The 17,159-nt window shown below is 35.0% G+C and overlaps 2 protein-coding genes across 2 annotated transcripts; both read right to left on the bottom strand.

The window, feature by feature from the left end:
* Positions 1–1,805: 1,805 nt before the first annotated feature.
* Positions 1,806–3,142, bottom strand: LOC132623365 (probable dolichyl-diphosphooligosaccharide--protein glycosyltransferase subunit 3B). The gene has a single exon (XM_060338116.1). The coding sequence runs from the start codon at positions 3,075–3,077 to the stop codon at positions 2,079–2,081; it is 999 nt and encodes a 332-aa protein (XP_060194099.1). The 5' UTR covers positions 3,078–3,142; the 3' UTR covers positions 1,806–2,078.
* Positions 3,143–6,755: 3,613 nt separating this feature from the next.
* On the bottom strand, positions 6,756–9,611 carry LOC132623238 (pentatricopeptide repeat-containing protein At4g21170). Its single transcript, XM_060337969.1, has 2 exons — positions 7,609–9,611; positions 6,756–7,068 (listed from the first exon to the last, which is right to left on the bottom strand). Exon 1 carries the CDS (start codon positions 9,514–9,516, stop codon positions 7,762–7,764), a length of 1,755 nt encoding a protein of 584 aa, XP_060193952.1. The 5' UTR covers positions 9,517–9,611; the 3' UTR covers positions 6,756–7,068; positions 7,609–7,761.
* Between the last annotated feature and the right edge of the window lie 7,548 nt (positions 9,612–17,159).

The following is a 17,159-nucleotide window of genomic DNA, read 5'->3' as shown; positions in this document are numbered from 1 at the left end:
TTTAATGGACCCTGATGCCACTTTTAGATTGAGATTAGCTACTATGGCAGAATGCAACTGGAAGATGAATAATAAGCTGTACTTCTCCCACTTACCAAAAAAAGTAAGATTTTCCTGAGTGCTTATTTGAAACAACTAAGTGGAAGCAACTTCCAAAATCTAGCTTCTACCAAATATGCAGGGAATATTGAACATTAATGTATAGCTATCCCTTCTTGTTACACGCCAGGAAGAGATTGCTATCCGTTCCTCTTTTACATCCCCTCTAGCATGTTACAAACCAACAACAATAACAACAACATACCCAGTGTAATCCCTTCATGTTACAAACCAACAACAACAACATACACAGTGTAATCCCTTCATGTTACAAACCAAGGAGAAATATTTCAGTTAACAAGAACATAATGTCAAGCTTATTTTGTTCTTTAGTACCTTAAAAAACGAACTAGTTTTCACCTATATTTTAGAAAGTTCAATCTACATACCGTGTCATGACGAAAACAAATTTCCGGGAAAGTGTAGTCATTTAGAGTTACTAAGGTAAAGAAGGAAGTATTAGTCGCAGTTCAGAAGTAAAAGAACCAAGGGCCATCCTTCTCTCATCCAGGAGCCCATCCAAGTAATATATGAAAGTTTGCAATTAATTCAATACCAAGGAAATTTTGTTAGACAGAAGGAAAAGAAAAGAGCATACCACCAACAATTCAAGTAAACTCCCCCTTTTTGTGTTAACTGAAACGTAGCTACATTTTCCATATCACATGTTATGTCAAAGTAACAACAATATGCAGCATCGGAATCAAACCAGATTAAATCCTATGCCACTTATATAGTGATTTACGAACGGGAAAGGAAAAGATGTAAGTACCTGTTCCGCAAATCTCAGGGAAGATAACTACCAGGTTGTAAACCTCAAAAGTCTATGTGATACCAAAACATATCAGTTGTTTCTGATTTCAATTAATCAATGCCATATTGTTTTACTCTTTTTGTCCCCCAGATTTCAGTTTCTTTGCCTCATTTGACAATTGGTCCTACCTTCTTCAGCTCTCTGCAACTACTACAAGGTGGACAAAAGGACTTCATCTTGGGCTCTAAAATTGTTATTCCCGTTTAATGCAAGATACAGTTTGGTTCTATGTCATTTCTTGACGTCCTTAAAGAGTTGTGCTGGGGATAACAAAACAACTAAGCCTTCCAAGCCAGTTGGGGTCAGATATGAATCCTTGATATCCATTTCGCTCCCTTTGGACCATTTTAATACTCAATTTCCTGGGGTTTTCTAACACAAAGGTTCTCTAGATTTTTTGTTGACTTCCATATATCTCTAAACAGACCAAAAGTACTCCAAGCCAGTGCTGGTCCAAATGTAAGCTTGCAAACATAATTATGCCTTATTCCCAACTAGCTGGTATTACCTATATGGATACTCTACTTCCATTATGTCTTATTCTTTATTCCAAGAGATGCTAGGTCTTTTGAGCCAACTTCCTTCCAAGTCATTTAGATATACGTAGTAACTCTTTTTTATAAGGTCAAGTTTTAGATATACCTAGTAACTTTTTAACACCTTCAATCGTCACAGTTCTTTAAGGACTTGTAATGGTGGTTGGAAGGTAAATACTCCTCTATTAATGCTAATATCTGCTAAAAATGCAATTCTATCACCTCTCAGGGGAGGCAAGACCATGTTCTAATCTTTGACTGTTCACACAATAATTCCCCTCATCTTGCCTGAAGTATGACAAACAATTTACATATTAGACACTGAGATGGATGCTAATAAGTGATGATTACAGAAATGGCCCCAAGATTAGTGATCATTAAGTAACTAAAAGAGAGTAAATTGAAAGATATCAAATGTGGAATTATTGGTAAACAAAGTGCAAATTCTAGCACCTAAGTGCTTCAGCACAAGATAAAAGATCCATATAAATCTAAAACGAAAAGAGCATAAATTTTTCTGTCAACTACTTTTTGGTTGAATCTTGATCACCTGATAGTGGCATCTACTGTAAAACTCTCACCTAATAGAACAGCAGCCAAATATATCAGCCAGACAAACTACATTGCTATCATATCCATCTTGAAGGCCAATAAGCATGAATACCATAGCCAGTCTTCCAATTATCCAAGGAAACCACCTTCTGTACAGCCCAAAACGAAATAAAGAGCCCAAAAGCCATCATCAAATTCTGTGTTCCCCTGTTCTTCATATAAACCAAAACATGAGTCATAAATGCCAACAACAATCCAACAATGGTGTACAAGAATCCAATAGCAAAACCTTCAGCTCCTAACTGCATCCCCGAACCTTGGTAAAATATGATCAACTTCCCTGGTTCATATCTATCGAACAAAAACAAAGGTGCTTTCCTAATTATAGTATGCATTGTCCCTGCAACACTGAAAAAGTACACGAAAACCGACCCAACCATCCAGACATACTTATTATGCAAAAGGGTGTCACTAAAAACAATCTTTTTCACCAAAAATGGACTCCAAATCAAGAACCCAGCACCAATAACCATCATCATTTTCTTTGGTATAACCGGTGGTGTATTAATCTTCCCCACGTTAACATTCACATGCATCTCAAGAAACTCCTTCATGGACTCAGCTCCCATAGAATAACCAGAAGCATCCATTTTCATACTCTCATTCTTAACACCTACTAACCGTATATGAGGCAATGACTTAACGTCAAACAACGCGAAGGAAGATGGAGATACTTGATATTCCATGATGAAGAAGAAAACCTGAGTGTTGTTTTCAGGGTTGTTTTTGATGAAAGAAGAAGAGAGAAGAGAGAATTCATATTTGATGGAAGGGAGAGAGTTGTCAGGTTTAGAATGGAGTTGTTTAGCGTCAAAGAAGATTAAGGAAGAGAATGGTTTAGGGGAAGGGATAGTGAGGATACGTTGGAGAAGTGGATCTTTGAGGTGGATGAGACCGAGTTGGGATTTTGATCGGAGGTGGATGAGTTCGGAGAGGATGTCGTCATTGGAAGGGGTGCTGATGGGGGTGAGGAGAAAGAGAAGGAAGGTGATGAGTAGAATTGGAGAGATCGCCATTCTTGATTTGATGGAGATTGGAGAGTTTCATGCATGCAGGAAGAAGAAATGTGAAAATTAAAGGTTTTTTCTTTTTTGTGTTGGAAGGGCAAGAGATGGGTATTTGGTTTGATTAGGGTCGGGTCTTTTTGAGAAAATTAGGTGGATGGCCAGCTTTTGGATCACTCTTACCATGGAAAGTAATTGAAAAATAAACTACTCCTTCCGTCTCATTTTATATGAAGATGTTTGACTGAACACAAAAATTAAGAAATAAAGAAAAACTTTTAAAATTTGTGGTCTAAAACAAATAATAAAATTTGTTTGACTAGAAATCATTTTATTAAGGATAAAAAGATAAATTTAAAGTTGAATTGTTAGTAAGTATAGAAAGGGGTGTCATTCGTTTTGAGATTGATTAAAAAGAGTCATAAAATTTGAACTGAGAAAGTAGTATAAAATTTAAACAAATATATTCTTAGCTAACAAGCGAAAAATTTCTGATATATTTTATTGGAGTATAAAATTTTTATAAGTGATTTAGCATTGTGCGCTACAATCTACTTTTATGTTAAAGGAAGGTGTTCTTGTTGGTGGAGCTTTGAACTCTTCAATTAATACGAAGTTGTTTGAGTCACACGACGTTGTCGGGCTGTTGCATCCAGGAGGGGATAAATCAAGAGTTATACTGCTAGAGATATTCACGCCTAAGCCTAATGAATATTTATTTAATTATTTCATTTTATTTTTCAACTGTAATTTATTGGAGGACACGGGTGGTAAAAAAAAGTGTCATATCCATGCATGTAGTGGGTTATTTATCCTCATTCTGGCCATACAGGAACCAACTTGTCCTAAAGGATCACAAGTTTAGAAGTTCATTATGCATATTATATCATCTCAATGAGTTGCAATTTATTTCTGAAGTACCTCCAGATCGATACATATAAAATTGCATTAAGGACTCTGATTATCCATGATGATAGAAGCCTTAGGAAAATCCAAGAATAATTAGAGACAAAAGTGGTTTCAGTCTAACCATAAATGACAGATTTATAACAACAAAGTCAAGTATTTTCTTTTTGAAGAAGGTAAGTAAGTTTACAAATTAGAACACAAAGAATGTGCTAGTGGGACTGTACAATGTAGTAAAAGAAAGCCCCTTCTAATCTTGGAGGGATTTTTAATCCCCAATCCTCCGTCTTTACAGACTTCCAGTTCACCAAACTAAACGACTTCATTTCCTTGTTACCTTGCCATAAGAAGTTCCTCCAAGTTTGTCAATTCTTTATCAATCCTGATAGGCATTAAAAACAGAGACATCACATATGTGGGAAGTGAATCCAACATATCTATCTATACTATATTAAAAACATGAACTCTCTAACTTAAAAGTTAAATTACGAAAATACCCATTTTAAAAATTTGAGTTAATCTACTTATCAAAAAAAAAACTAATCCTACGAAAAGGCTCCTAATCAAATCCCTCTATTCCACCGTTTCTACTATGGCACTGTCTCTAACTTTTTGAAGTCCAAGCAAACACCTGTTGTAGTATACACTTTCAAGCAAATGAAGCTACCTTTTCTTTTCCTTTTCATCATATTTATAATCTCTTACACACTTCGTTCAAAGTTGGTCTTGTGCAATTTTTATATTCGTTAATTTTGTAATATAGTTATATGAGAGGGAGTCGCATTTGTTGGCAACCATGGGATGACATTTGTCCAAAAACATGACACTCCTCTGAGGCTCGACCATTTTTGCGTTATGCGTTTTCCATTTTAGGATGTTTCAAATATTTGGCACACTTCTATGAATCGTAACATTTTATGAACCCAAAATAATTAATTCTTAAATTTCTTAAACAATCTAAAATTAGATAATGATGTGTATGACCATGGTCTTGCACTTCCTTCCCATTTTGCCATCAAATCTTCTGACCTAAATGGCAACGTTGACGGTTTTGCTAACTTCTCAGATGACATCAATTTTATAAATCCAAATCCTAACTTGCCAACGGTTTCTCATTATAGTAACGAAGTTGAACGTAAATATACCCTACTTATAGTTTAAAAAAAAAAAAAAAACTATCCCTTCAAACAGCCCAAACCAACGCTATTTTTTCATGTAGCGTTGATAGGAGAAGAAAACGCCAGAGGTATGTGTTCAAGGCCGATCAAAGATATTGCTCGAGAGTATATGGAAGGCAAAGGAGACTACATCAACAAATCAAGATCAAAGTGGCAAAATCAGGTTCTACTTTATTTTCTTATACTTTAATTATCAATTATATTGAATATCATTTATAAAATTTAATGTTTATAAATATTAGGATAAATGGTCATAATCTCATAAAATATCTTCTGTCTAAGCATGCATGTTATGATTAGGAATGACTAAGGTTATTATGACTATTGTTTGTTTACCAGATGAAATTGGATTGGTGATATATATTCCGTAGCATACATGAAAAATGTGACATAATATTTTTCAAGGTTATAAGACATGAATTAAAACTAATAGTAATTAATATTTGATAATTTGCTCGAGATCATGAAAATGATATAGATGAAGTACTTTATTTGGATGAACTACATCTATGCTTGAAAGTTGTTATAACAAGTTGAGACAAAGAATAAATACCTTTTAAAATTAAAAATGCTTCTTTTTATTAATATATTGTTGAGTTACTGGTCAAAAACACACTTTGAACTATTACGTTTTCGCGAGTTTCATACCTCAACTATTGGCCGAAGGGAACAATTGATGGTTAGCCTAATTAAGCCTTAAGGTGTGTTTGAATACATTGATGGTGATAGTTTAGATAGGAAAAGGGAACAACTAATAGTTGGGGTGTGAAACTTGCGAAAAGAGACAGTTCAGTGCTTTTTTTTTACCATTATCTCTATATTATTTTGTGTTTTCTGATTAAAAAAAATAAGAACTATTGACTAAATTAGTTGCTAATATGTTCCTCATAGTTCGTCCTAATTTTTTTTTTATAAGCCAGCGCTAATACGTCATTAAATAGGATTAACCACGTAATTTTGTTATTTGACGATACAAGTTGTATGTCAATAATTCGTGATCAACGACCTAGATTGATTATATATATGTGTGTGCGTTTGATAATAATCAAATAATAACAAAAAAGGTGTCTTTTTCAAGGGTTGTGACGAATTTGTTAGTAATCTTCTTCATTTAGTGAAACGACGACCCATTGAGGCACTAACCAGGCTTATGTTGGTAATGGACCTTTTCAATTTGTCTTTAATTTTCAGTTGCCTTTAAAATCAAAATACACATCTCTATAAAAGCTTTTCTCCTGTTTGTAGCCACAGTTCTTTTTTTTTTTCGAAACCAATATTCTGCCAGAATCTTCTTCTGCATTCCTACCAACGGAAATATATTGATGTTCCATTTTCTTTAATTTTGTGTTCCAATTTCTAAGCCTCTATCTATTGGGTTGAAATTTTTTGGCAGAAGAAATGAAAGAATGCAACTTTAATTTCTTGAATAAGCATTGTATCTTGGGAATATAATTTTTATTAAACCCTTTGCACTATGTAGAAAAATTACTAACCTAAAGGTAGTTTCTTTTACCACCTTGCTGCACTCATTTTACATTTTTCCTAAAAGTCTCCTGCAACATTTCACATGTATATCCAGTAATGTTCACCTGAACAATAAGTAATTATGTGAAGGTCCACATGATCATTTACATAAATTTGTACATTATTTTATAATGTCTAATTATTACTAAATTTTATCTAAACATAGTATCATTTTACAGAATAGTATACTACATGACTGGAGATACACATGCAACGCACGTGTAGAGAAACTAGTACTATTAATAAGAATCAATCTCCCTCCCGCATATTGTTTCTTCCACCTGGTTAACCTTTTTTCACATTTCTCCATCACTCCTTCCCAGATGCTATCAGCTTTGTGCTTAGCCCCCAATGCAATCCAAGATGAGTAGTCGGTAACCTACCAACTTGGCAGCCTAAGGTAGCAGTCAGAATACAGCAATTAGTGACTTCATTGACAGGATATTAGTATTTTTTTTTCTCTCCCATTAATAGGAAGCTCAGAGACGGCTTCAAATACCACTAGAATCACCCTCAGATGTTTAAGTTGATCGACCTCAGCATACACATCATAAGAGTATGAATGACTTCAAAAAGAGAGAGAGCTGAATTACAACCGAAAAATGACAGCTCCGCTGGGGGAGATAAAATCATTTAGAAGGAAGCAACTGGAAACAGGTTCCAGGCTAAGAAAGCACGCTTAAACAGTCTAACATGCATTTGTCTTGAGAACTTTTTAGGCAATGATGCAGAGGACTGACATTAAATAAATTAGATCATCATTAGTGCCAATTAACAAATGAGTCCACCATGACATCAGTATATAAACATTCAAGTGTAGCCAAAGTTCGAAGTTCTCTGCTGTCAAACAATTGTGCAGTTACATGAATGAAAATCCCCTCTGAACAGAATGTTGCGTCAAATGAAAAAGGGAAATAGAAAAGGAAATGAATTACTTTATGTAAGTAAAGGATAAATTCACATTTCTCATTGTATGCTGTTTACCGAAAGCGAGCATCACCAAGATCTACTCTCAGGTGAGCAGCCATGCTGTACAGTATGTATAGTAAGTGAAAGGATAAAATATAAATGAGGCAAAAATGTATTATTTAGCCAAACCCAGAAATCAAACGCTTATATGCCTTTTTGTCAGGTTTAAGCCCCAATTTCAACATCTCATCATGTAGTCTCATTGCTTTTCTAAATTCCTTTTCCTGACATAGCCCTCTAATCATGATTGAAAAACTTTCACTGCTTAACATGTCATGAGTTCTCATGTAATCGAAGATCCTTAGAGCTTCTTCATACCGTCTTATTTTAAACAGTTTGTCAAGTAGTATACCGTAGGTCTTTACATCTAAAGCAACACCAAGTCTCTCTAATTCACTATGTAAAGAAATGGCAGAATCAATCCTTCTGCTAAAGCAATAGTGCCGCACCAAAGAGCAACAACAAAAAGATTCAAACTGGAATCCTCTCTGAAGAATTACATTCAGAAGCTCCTCAGCTTCTTTCCACTTATGCTTTTCACACTGAGAAACTATAAACTTAGACACTTGAGATTTGGGAGGAACGAATCCTCTTCCTATCAAGTCTTTCAACAAACTGCTAACGTCATCGGATGGATTTTCATTGCATAGGACACTCATGAAGGCACTATAACATTTGTCACTGATGCAAATTTTTCTCTCAAGTATAATGTTGTACATCCAAATAGCATCCTTAGCTCTACCCTCCTTGGAGAATGCCTTTAGCATAGAGCCGTAAGTATTGTCTTGTAGCTTAATCCCTTTTTCAGAAGCTTCCCTGAAAAACAATTCAGCTGCATATGTTTTTCCGATATCAGAGAACTTTCGAATCACAGAATCATAGTCAGGTGTCACAACATTCGGGAGATATCCTTTTTCCACCATGGAACTCATCATCGATTCAATCACTTCGGCGTTTTGATATTTGCAAGCACCATCAAGAATTGAGCTAAAAGTACTAAAACTGGGATCAATACATTTCCTATACATCTCATTTAAATAACCAAATGCAGCTTCAAAATCCCCTCTCTCAGAGTAACAATCTATCAGTAAGTTATACATAACAGGACTACATACACCCTTTTCAAGAATAGCAACAATTTTCTCAAATTTCCCATCTTTACACAGCATCTGAGCAATTAAAGACCACGTAACCACATTTTCCTGAACCCCATTACGAATAATAGAACCATAATAACACCAAGCCAGTCTTAACTCATTCTTGCTAAACAGCAACTTAAGCAAAGTATTACAACAATTAATAGACAACAAACAACCATATTCTCTAACTATTTGATAAACCTGAAGAGCTTCCAAGAACAAACCTTTATTGCAATAACATTCAAGAACCGAGCTCAACACTAAAGACTGAGTGTCAATTTCAGCAACATTCAATGATTGAATCAAGAAACCAACAATTTGGGGTGGTGGGTATGTTTGAATGAGAGAATCCAATATGGGCTTTGCGGGTTTGGATAGTCCTGACCCGAGAAGTATATATACAAGTGTACAAAGAACTTTAATATCAGGTTGGAATTCAAGATTGTTTTTTGCATAGTGAAAGAAGTGTAGAGAGACCTGTGGGTTTGTTTGGGTGTTGTGAAGTATTTGAAGGAAGAGAGATGGAGTTAATTGTTGTGAGGAAGAGAGTTTGAGGTTCTTGAGAAGTGAAGGCCAATGATTTGTTTGTCTTTGCAAGAGAATAGATGAAATTTGGGAAACTAATTGGGTTTGTTCGAATTGAATTCTCCAATCTTGGGGTTTTGGTGTTGTTAGAGTGCTTGCTATTGTGATTGATTTGTGGAAGAGAAAGAGAGCTCTAGAGGCAATGGTCATTTGAGTTATGGTGCAAACAGAAGTCGTTTCAATTGGGAAGAAAACTGCAGAGAGTTCCGAGCATTTTCTAGGGGGACAAATTTGTAATAGATGGCTAGTTTGTAAAAGCTCACCAAGAGGCCAATTCTATAAACATTTTGAACCTAAACCAAACCACCAAAAGAAAAAATTGCGCAGATTGCCCTTCTTTTGGGGTGGTCTTTAAATGTTGCCCCTCATATTTGTGGTTTTAAGTTTTGTCCTTCGCTTAAAAAATGGCCTTATACCTAAGGTTCTGAGTTCGAACCCCTACTCAGGCATAAATTTTTAAAAAAAAATCGCAAGGCAAGGGTTGGGTCGTGTGTATGTCGGATCTGACATACACTTGTTAAGGAATAACCAAAGTTATGTCGGACCCGACATACTTATACCTTATGGGCAGACTTTTAGTTAAGCCTTAACTAAAAGTCTGCCCATATGGCAGAACTTTTCCTTAAGACATCATTTAATTATGTCTTATGGGACAGACTTTTAGTTAAGGCATAACTAAAAGTATGCCTCATAAGGCATAACTTTTCCTTAAGACATAAACTTTACCTTATAAGGCAAACTTTTAGTTATGCCTTATGGGGCAGTTATGCCAGACCCGGCATAACTTAGGTTCCGCCTTATAAGACAAAGTTTATGCCTTAAGGAAAAGTTCCACCTTAGGGGCATACTTTTAGTTATGTCTTAATTAAAAGTCTGTCCCATAAGGCATAACTAGACGATGTCTTAAGGAAAAACTCTACCATATGGGCAGAGGCTTAACTAAAAGTCTGCCCATAAGGCATAAGTATGCCGGGTCCGGCATAACTTTGGTTATTCCTTAACAAGTGTATGCCGGGTCCGGTATGCACGCGACCTAACCTTTGCCTTGTGATTTTTTTTTTAATTTATGTCTGAGAGGGGATTCGAACCCAAAACCTCATGATTTCTATGCGAAGCTCAAGATTACAACGCGAAGGGCAAAAATTAAAGACCAATATTTTGAGGGGCAAAAACTAAATACCCTCCCAAAGGAAGGCAAATCCTGCGAATTGCCCGAATATTTATGAAGAAATTGCACGGTTTTCCTTTCAAATGGGCTGATTTTTAATTTTTGTTTTTCAAAATCGAACTTATACATAGTTTTAAGGCGCGGGGCTGAATTTGTGGGATATTATGATGCCAAAAGATAAATTTATGCTCTGCAAAAAAATTGTTTAATACTCCTATAAGGGCCAAAAATTAAAGACCAGCACAAAATAAGGTAAACGTGCAAACGACCCAATATTTATACAACATATTTTTCGGCTAGTATTTTAATGGGCATTTTACATAAATAGCAAACATTTGGGGGTTAATCAAGCTGCATAGCTAATGTTTCAATATTTACGTTCTGTAGCAAATCAGCCCAGCTCCCACATGTGCATTCAATTTTATTTTATTTTTGTAGCTTTATTCATGAATACAACAATTTTTTTTTTCCAATTATATTCATAAAATAACTATCTGTATTTATAAATTGGCTTGTTGTATTCATGAATACAACGAGTAAAAACTGAATACATATACACCAATAATTGTTGTATTAGTTTTTTTTCCGCTGTATACAATTTTTTTCTTTTTTCACTGTATTCATGAAATGATTATCTATATTCATAAACGGGCTCATTGTATTCATGAATATGGGGAGTAAAACTGAATACATGACAACATAGATACTCCAAAATTTAACAAATACACCCTAAAAAAAATGAATACAATCTAAAATATTAACAAAAAAATCTTAGGGTGGATTCAGATCCGGTGAGCAGATCTGACGGGATCTAATAATCATTTCAGATCCGGTGAGCAGATCTCTTTTTTGGCTTCCATCTTGAATTTGAGGCTCTTTGCTTCAGATCTGGTGGATTCAGTGGAAGCAGCCGGCGTTTTTGCCGGAGCAGTGGGGAGAAGAGGGACGGCATTTTCGCCGGAGAAGATGCACGGCATTTTCGCCGGAGCAGTGGAAAAAAGGGCACGGCATTTTGGCCGAAGCTCCGGCGGCGGTGGTGGCCAGCGGCGGAGCAGTGGGGAGAAGAGGGGGGAGAGAAATGGGAGGGATGGGTTGGAAGTGAATAGTGGGATGAGTATTCTATTTTGTGTGTATATATATATATATAGCTACTAAATGATATTAATACACAAATGTTTGCTATGAGAAGTAATTAAATTAAACTATAGCTACTAAATGTCAATACCCACTATATGTTTGTTATATCACGTAGTTATCCCTATTTTAATAGATAGCTTTACCGTGTAAAATCCCAAAGAAAATTTAGATGAGCTTAGATTGGCCAACTAGCTCAGCTAGTCTAGTTAATGCAAGGAATACAAGTACAAGCGCAATTTCAAGGTCTGCTTCCACAAGGTAGAAAGGTATTGAAATTAATTAATCTCAAGGTTCAAATACAATTCAAGTTTTGAGCTTGTGTTCAAGTCCAGTGTTAATGTTCTCTGTATTAGCATGCTTTACAAAATGTAAATCTTGTTAGTTTTATGGTGTAAATACTGTAAATATTATTTTCGTTTGACAACAAAAGTTACTTTTTCTATTTATTTGTGTTCGACAAGAATCGACACTTCAGATTTGCAGTTCGAATTTTCAAAAAAGTTCAAAAAAGAAGAAGAAAAAAAGAGAGGGATCAGGACAGTTTTAGCACGTGAGTCACTGATGAATCCATGTGACCGCATAAACACTTTATAAATCTTGCTTGCAATGGACTCGTATTACAAATAATTATTTACTATGCTTCATAAATTGCTAGCCACTTTCAATCAGTTCAGCTTCATGGCTAATGAGCCTCTGACTTTCATTTCAAGAATTCATGTTTGACATTTGTGATTCCTTTCCTGACTAGGAAATTTAAAATTGAAAGTCAATCTCAACTTAGGTGTGGACTTAATCTTGGAGCAAACAATATTTAATACATATAAATCTATAAAAATGGAAAAGGAGAAGGCAACACAATGAGCATGCAACAACACAAGAAAATGATAGAAGAGAGCATATATAGCTCACTCAAAGGGGCAATTTGCACGATTGCCCTTCGTATGGAGTGGTCTTTAATTTTTGTCCTTCGCTTATGGAGGTGGTTTGAAAATACTCAGAGGCTGCGTATTGGGGCGAAGTTACATAGAACCTATACCGGAGACCAGGCAAAGTCTACCTTCTCCGGCAGACTTTTAGTTATGCCTTAAGGCAAAGTCTACCTTCTCCGGCAGACTTTTAGTTATGCCTTAAGACAAAGTATGCCGTATAAGGCAGATTTTTTGCAAAAGCCTTGCCTCGTGATTTTTTTTTATTTATTATTGAGTGGGGGTTTGAATCCAGAACCTCGAAGTAATTTCGGCCATTTTTTTAAGCGAATGATAAAAATTAAAGACCAGCAATTTGAGGGGAAAAAATTAAAGACCACCCCAAAAGAAGCACAATCCGCAAAAAAAAAATGGGGCAATTCACAGAATTGCCCTTCTTTTGGGGTGATCTTTAAATTTTGCCGCTCATATTTGAAATCTTTAAATTTTGCCCTTTGGCTAAAATTCATGGGTTCCAGGTTCGAACCCCACTCAGTCAAAATTTTAAAAAAAATTCACAAGGCAGAATTTAAATTTCGCTATGCCCCCACCGGCATACACTTGTTAAGGAATTAGCAAAGTTATGCCGGATCCGGCATACTTATGCCTTATAGGCAGACTTGGCATAAGTATGCCGGGTCCGACATAACTTTGGTAATTCCTTCACAAGTTTATGCCGGATCCGGCATACTTATGGGGCAGACTTTTAGTTAAGGTATAACTAAAAGTATGCCCCATAAGGCATAACTTTTCCTTAAGACATAGACTTTGTCTTATAAGGAAAATTTTTAGTTATGCCTTAAGGAAAAGTTCCGCCTTATGAGGCATACTTTTAGTTATGCCTTATGGGGCATACTTTTAGTTGTGCCTTAACTAAAAGTCTGCCCATAAAGCATAACTAGGAAAAAACTTTTAGTTAAAGCTTAACTAAAAGTTTGCCCATAAGTATGCCCCCACCGGCATAAACTTGTAAAGGAATTACCAAAGTTATGCCGGACCCGGCATACTTATGCCAAGTCTGCCCATAAGGCATGAGTATGCCGAGTCCGGCATAACTTTGGTAATTCCTTAATAAGTGTATGCCGGGTCCGGCATACACGCGACCCAAACCTTGCCTTGCAATTTTTTTTTAATTTATGCTTGAGCGGGGGTTCGAACCCAGAACCTTATGATTTCTGCGTGAACGCTCAGGGTTGCAATGCGAAGGACAAAAATTAAAGACCAGCAATATGATGGGCGTAATTTAAAGACCACAAATATGAGGGACAAAATTTAAATACCACCCCAAAAGAAGGGCAATCCGCGCAAAAAAATGAAAAAACTGCACTCAAAGACCATGTAGAGCTGAAAGAGAAAAGGCCCATATTAGGCCTCACATTACTATATAATATAAGAGGGAATGTGAGGACTTTTGTAGTCCTCACAAGAGTTTCCCAAAATTTTAAAAACTTTTTAATTAATACTTTTATGTCTTAATTTTATTTATTTAAGTAAATTTTTTGATTTTTGATTTTTAAGGTCTACTTTTCAAAAGCTATCGAACCTGGAGACTTTTGTAGTCCTTACAATAATTTCTAATTCTTTTAAAAAAAATTAATTAATTACTTTTAGGTCCTAATCTTATTTATTTAAGTCAATTTTTTTATTTTTTATTTTTAAGGTCTACTTTTCAAAAGTTATCGAACCTTCTACCTCATTCATGTTCTTTGATTTTCTGGTTCGTGCTCGATATCCGCATTTAAGCCCAATTAATCTAGATAATTAGCACTGTATCGCGCCTATTCGGAGGGAACGCTTCCTCCAAAGATTTTTTTCATATCCATGTTCGAATCCCTAATCCCTAATTAAGAGAGGAGCAGCTCCATCCGCTGCACAAGTTAAATTATGTATTTGTCTTAAAAGTTCATTAACTATGTATAGATTATTTATTTAGAACTAAATAACTTCAGAAAATTAGGATACATAAGTTATAAATGTCAAATTCTGGCTCCGCATTTGATTTGAAGTAAATAATTTTATCAAAATGGAAGTTAAAATATTAAAGCAGTGGAATGAAAATTTTGCTTTTATATAATTACCCACTTGTGGGACTACAATGGGTATATGGTTGTTGTTGTTGTACACTTGTACTAACACAGATTATATTTTTTTAGTTAAAATATCTACTTTTATATCTTGAGTTTGGGCCCGGGCTTAGCACGGGCCTCACATAACTAGTATATTATATATATCTTGAGAAAAGAATAATTGTGAAGGTCCCATATCATTTATTTTTTTCTCCTTATCATATTTTCTATTACATCCTTCAACTTCCTTCCCAGCAACCAGCAACCAGCACCTGCACTCAGCTCTTCTTCCCATAATAATAGAATTCACTCTTTAGCTAAACAATATAAAATGTAAATAAACTGTAAAGCTTAGTTTATATGTGTAGTCATTGAGATCCATGGGTAAAGTCAAAATTTGATGCACTATTTTACAAGTATCAAGCTTTATTAGTCCCTTGATTTAAGGTTACTGACCCATTCTTCTGAAAAATGTTGTCTTCCAACTTGTTGGTCTTTGGGGTCTGTAATATTGGAATCAATCCCTATAAATGTCCCGTCACAAATTTGAACTTTACCTTTAGGATTTATTAACTTTTTATTAGGAGAAAGCATCTTATAAGCCTCTTTAATTAATCTTATTTCTGGCTTCCTGCTCATTTTATTGTAATAATATAAAACTAATTTTAAGACATTAAGCATAAATGCAGCGGGAAATCCTGTCACGTACTCATGTTGGGATGAGTAAGCAATTCGAATAACGTTATAATACGGAATTTATGTGGCAGAAAATGCTTCCCAACCAATGACAGGCGTGACGTTAAAATGCTTAACATGCAAGATCTAAGCAAGGTTGAGGGAATTGTTAATAAAGAGATTCCTATCTGCTTTTTCGTATTCACTTCGACAAGAATTAATTTAGTGTACTCTCAAATGAGTTACTAGTGTTGATTTTGTGGCAAACGGGTAATCAAAACAAGAAGTGAAAAATGTTCCCCAGCAACAGCTAGCACTTCTTCCCTAAATTGAATTAACTGATGTAATTAAAAAGTGCAAAGTGCCTAAAAGTTAATATATGTAATTTTGGAGATCCACCACAGTAAAGTCAAATGATTACTTCAACAATAACCATGCTTTATTGACCCCTTAATTTAAGGCTATTGTTGGCCCTTTCATCTACTTGATGTTTTTTCTTTCATGAAAATAAAAAGTGTACACTCCCTCGGTCGCAATTTTACATGCCACCCTTTCTATTCTAGTTCGTCCCAAAATAAATGTCATATTTTTATAATTAGAAATAGCTGAACTTTAAAATTTCTCTTTTTACCCTTAATGAGCGGTCACACAAATATATAAAGTTTATTTTAGACTATAAATTTTAAATGTCTTTCTTCTCTTTAAACGTTGTTTCAAATTAAACGGTATCGCATAAATTGGGACGGAAGGAGTAAATAACAAGGAGAAGGGGTTTAACAAAATCCAGTTTGTCAAATCCAAGAAGCCTTTATATAATAAGACCATTCAAAAGGGAGTTCGGAACCAAAATGCGCCAAAAAAAAATATTTTGAACCAAAATACCCCAACAAAAAAAAAGTTACCAAAGTACCTTTAGCGAAGTATTTTACTGCGCTATAGCACTTCACGGAGACGGAGCCGTTAAGTGCTATAACGCAGTAAAATACTGCGCTATACAAAACTTTCTCTCACCTATACCGCAGTATTTTACTGCGTTATAGGACTTTGTCTCTCTCCTATAGCGCAGTAAAATACTGCGCTATATCACTCCACTAAAACCCGATCGAGTTCCACCACTGGTCCCTCCAGTGGCGAAAAAAAAATTACAAAGCCATTGGAGGCGAGCCAAGGTGGTCCCCACTTCCAAAAAACGTCGTTTTCTATTAAATTTCGTCCGTAAAGTTTAGATTCTCGGTATATTCAAGTCAATGAGCAAGATTCTAAGTTCGAATTTTGAGAAAAAGCGGCGTACAACTCGATTAAAATAACTCTACAAAAAATCTTCGATTAAGGTTTTGTACTATGAACTTTTGTTATTATTTTGTGATATACATTATATTGCATGCATGTTTAACATTTAATTGTCGTTAATTTCCAAAAAAAATGCATAAATTTCATTTTTTTTTTTTTGGTTTGATCGGGCTGGGCAATGGCCTCAGCAGCCACTGTTCCCTTTTTTTTGTTTGTTTAATCCATTATTTGTTAAATGTTTATGAATTGTTAATTTGTTAAATGTTTATGAATTGTTAATTTGTTATATGTTTATGAGTTGTTAATTTGGTTAATTATTTATGAATTGTTAATGAATTAGTATTTTGTTAATTGAGTATTTGTTAAATATTCTTTATGAATTGAAAGAAGTTGATTGGTAATGAATTATTATGTTGTTAACACTTTGTTTGGATGATTATTATGTATTGTTTTGACATTTATTGTATTGTGTTGTATTGTATAGGACCAAAT

The sequence above is a fragment of the Lycium barbarum genome, chromosome 12 (genome assembly GCF_019175385.1).
Source record: "Lycium barbarum isolate Lr01 chromosome 12, ASM1917538v2, whole genome shotgun sequence".
NCBI classification, from domain to species: Eukaryota; Viridiplantae; Streptophyta; class Magnoliopsida; order Solanales; family Solanaceae; genus Lycium; species Lycium barbarum.
This window is presented reverse-complemented; position numbering and strand designations above follow the sequence as displayed.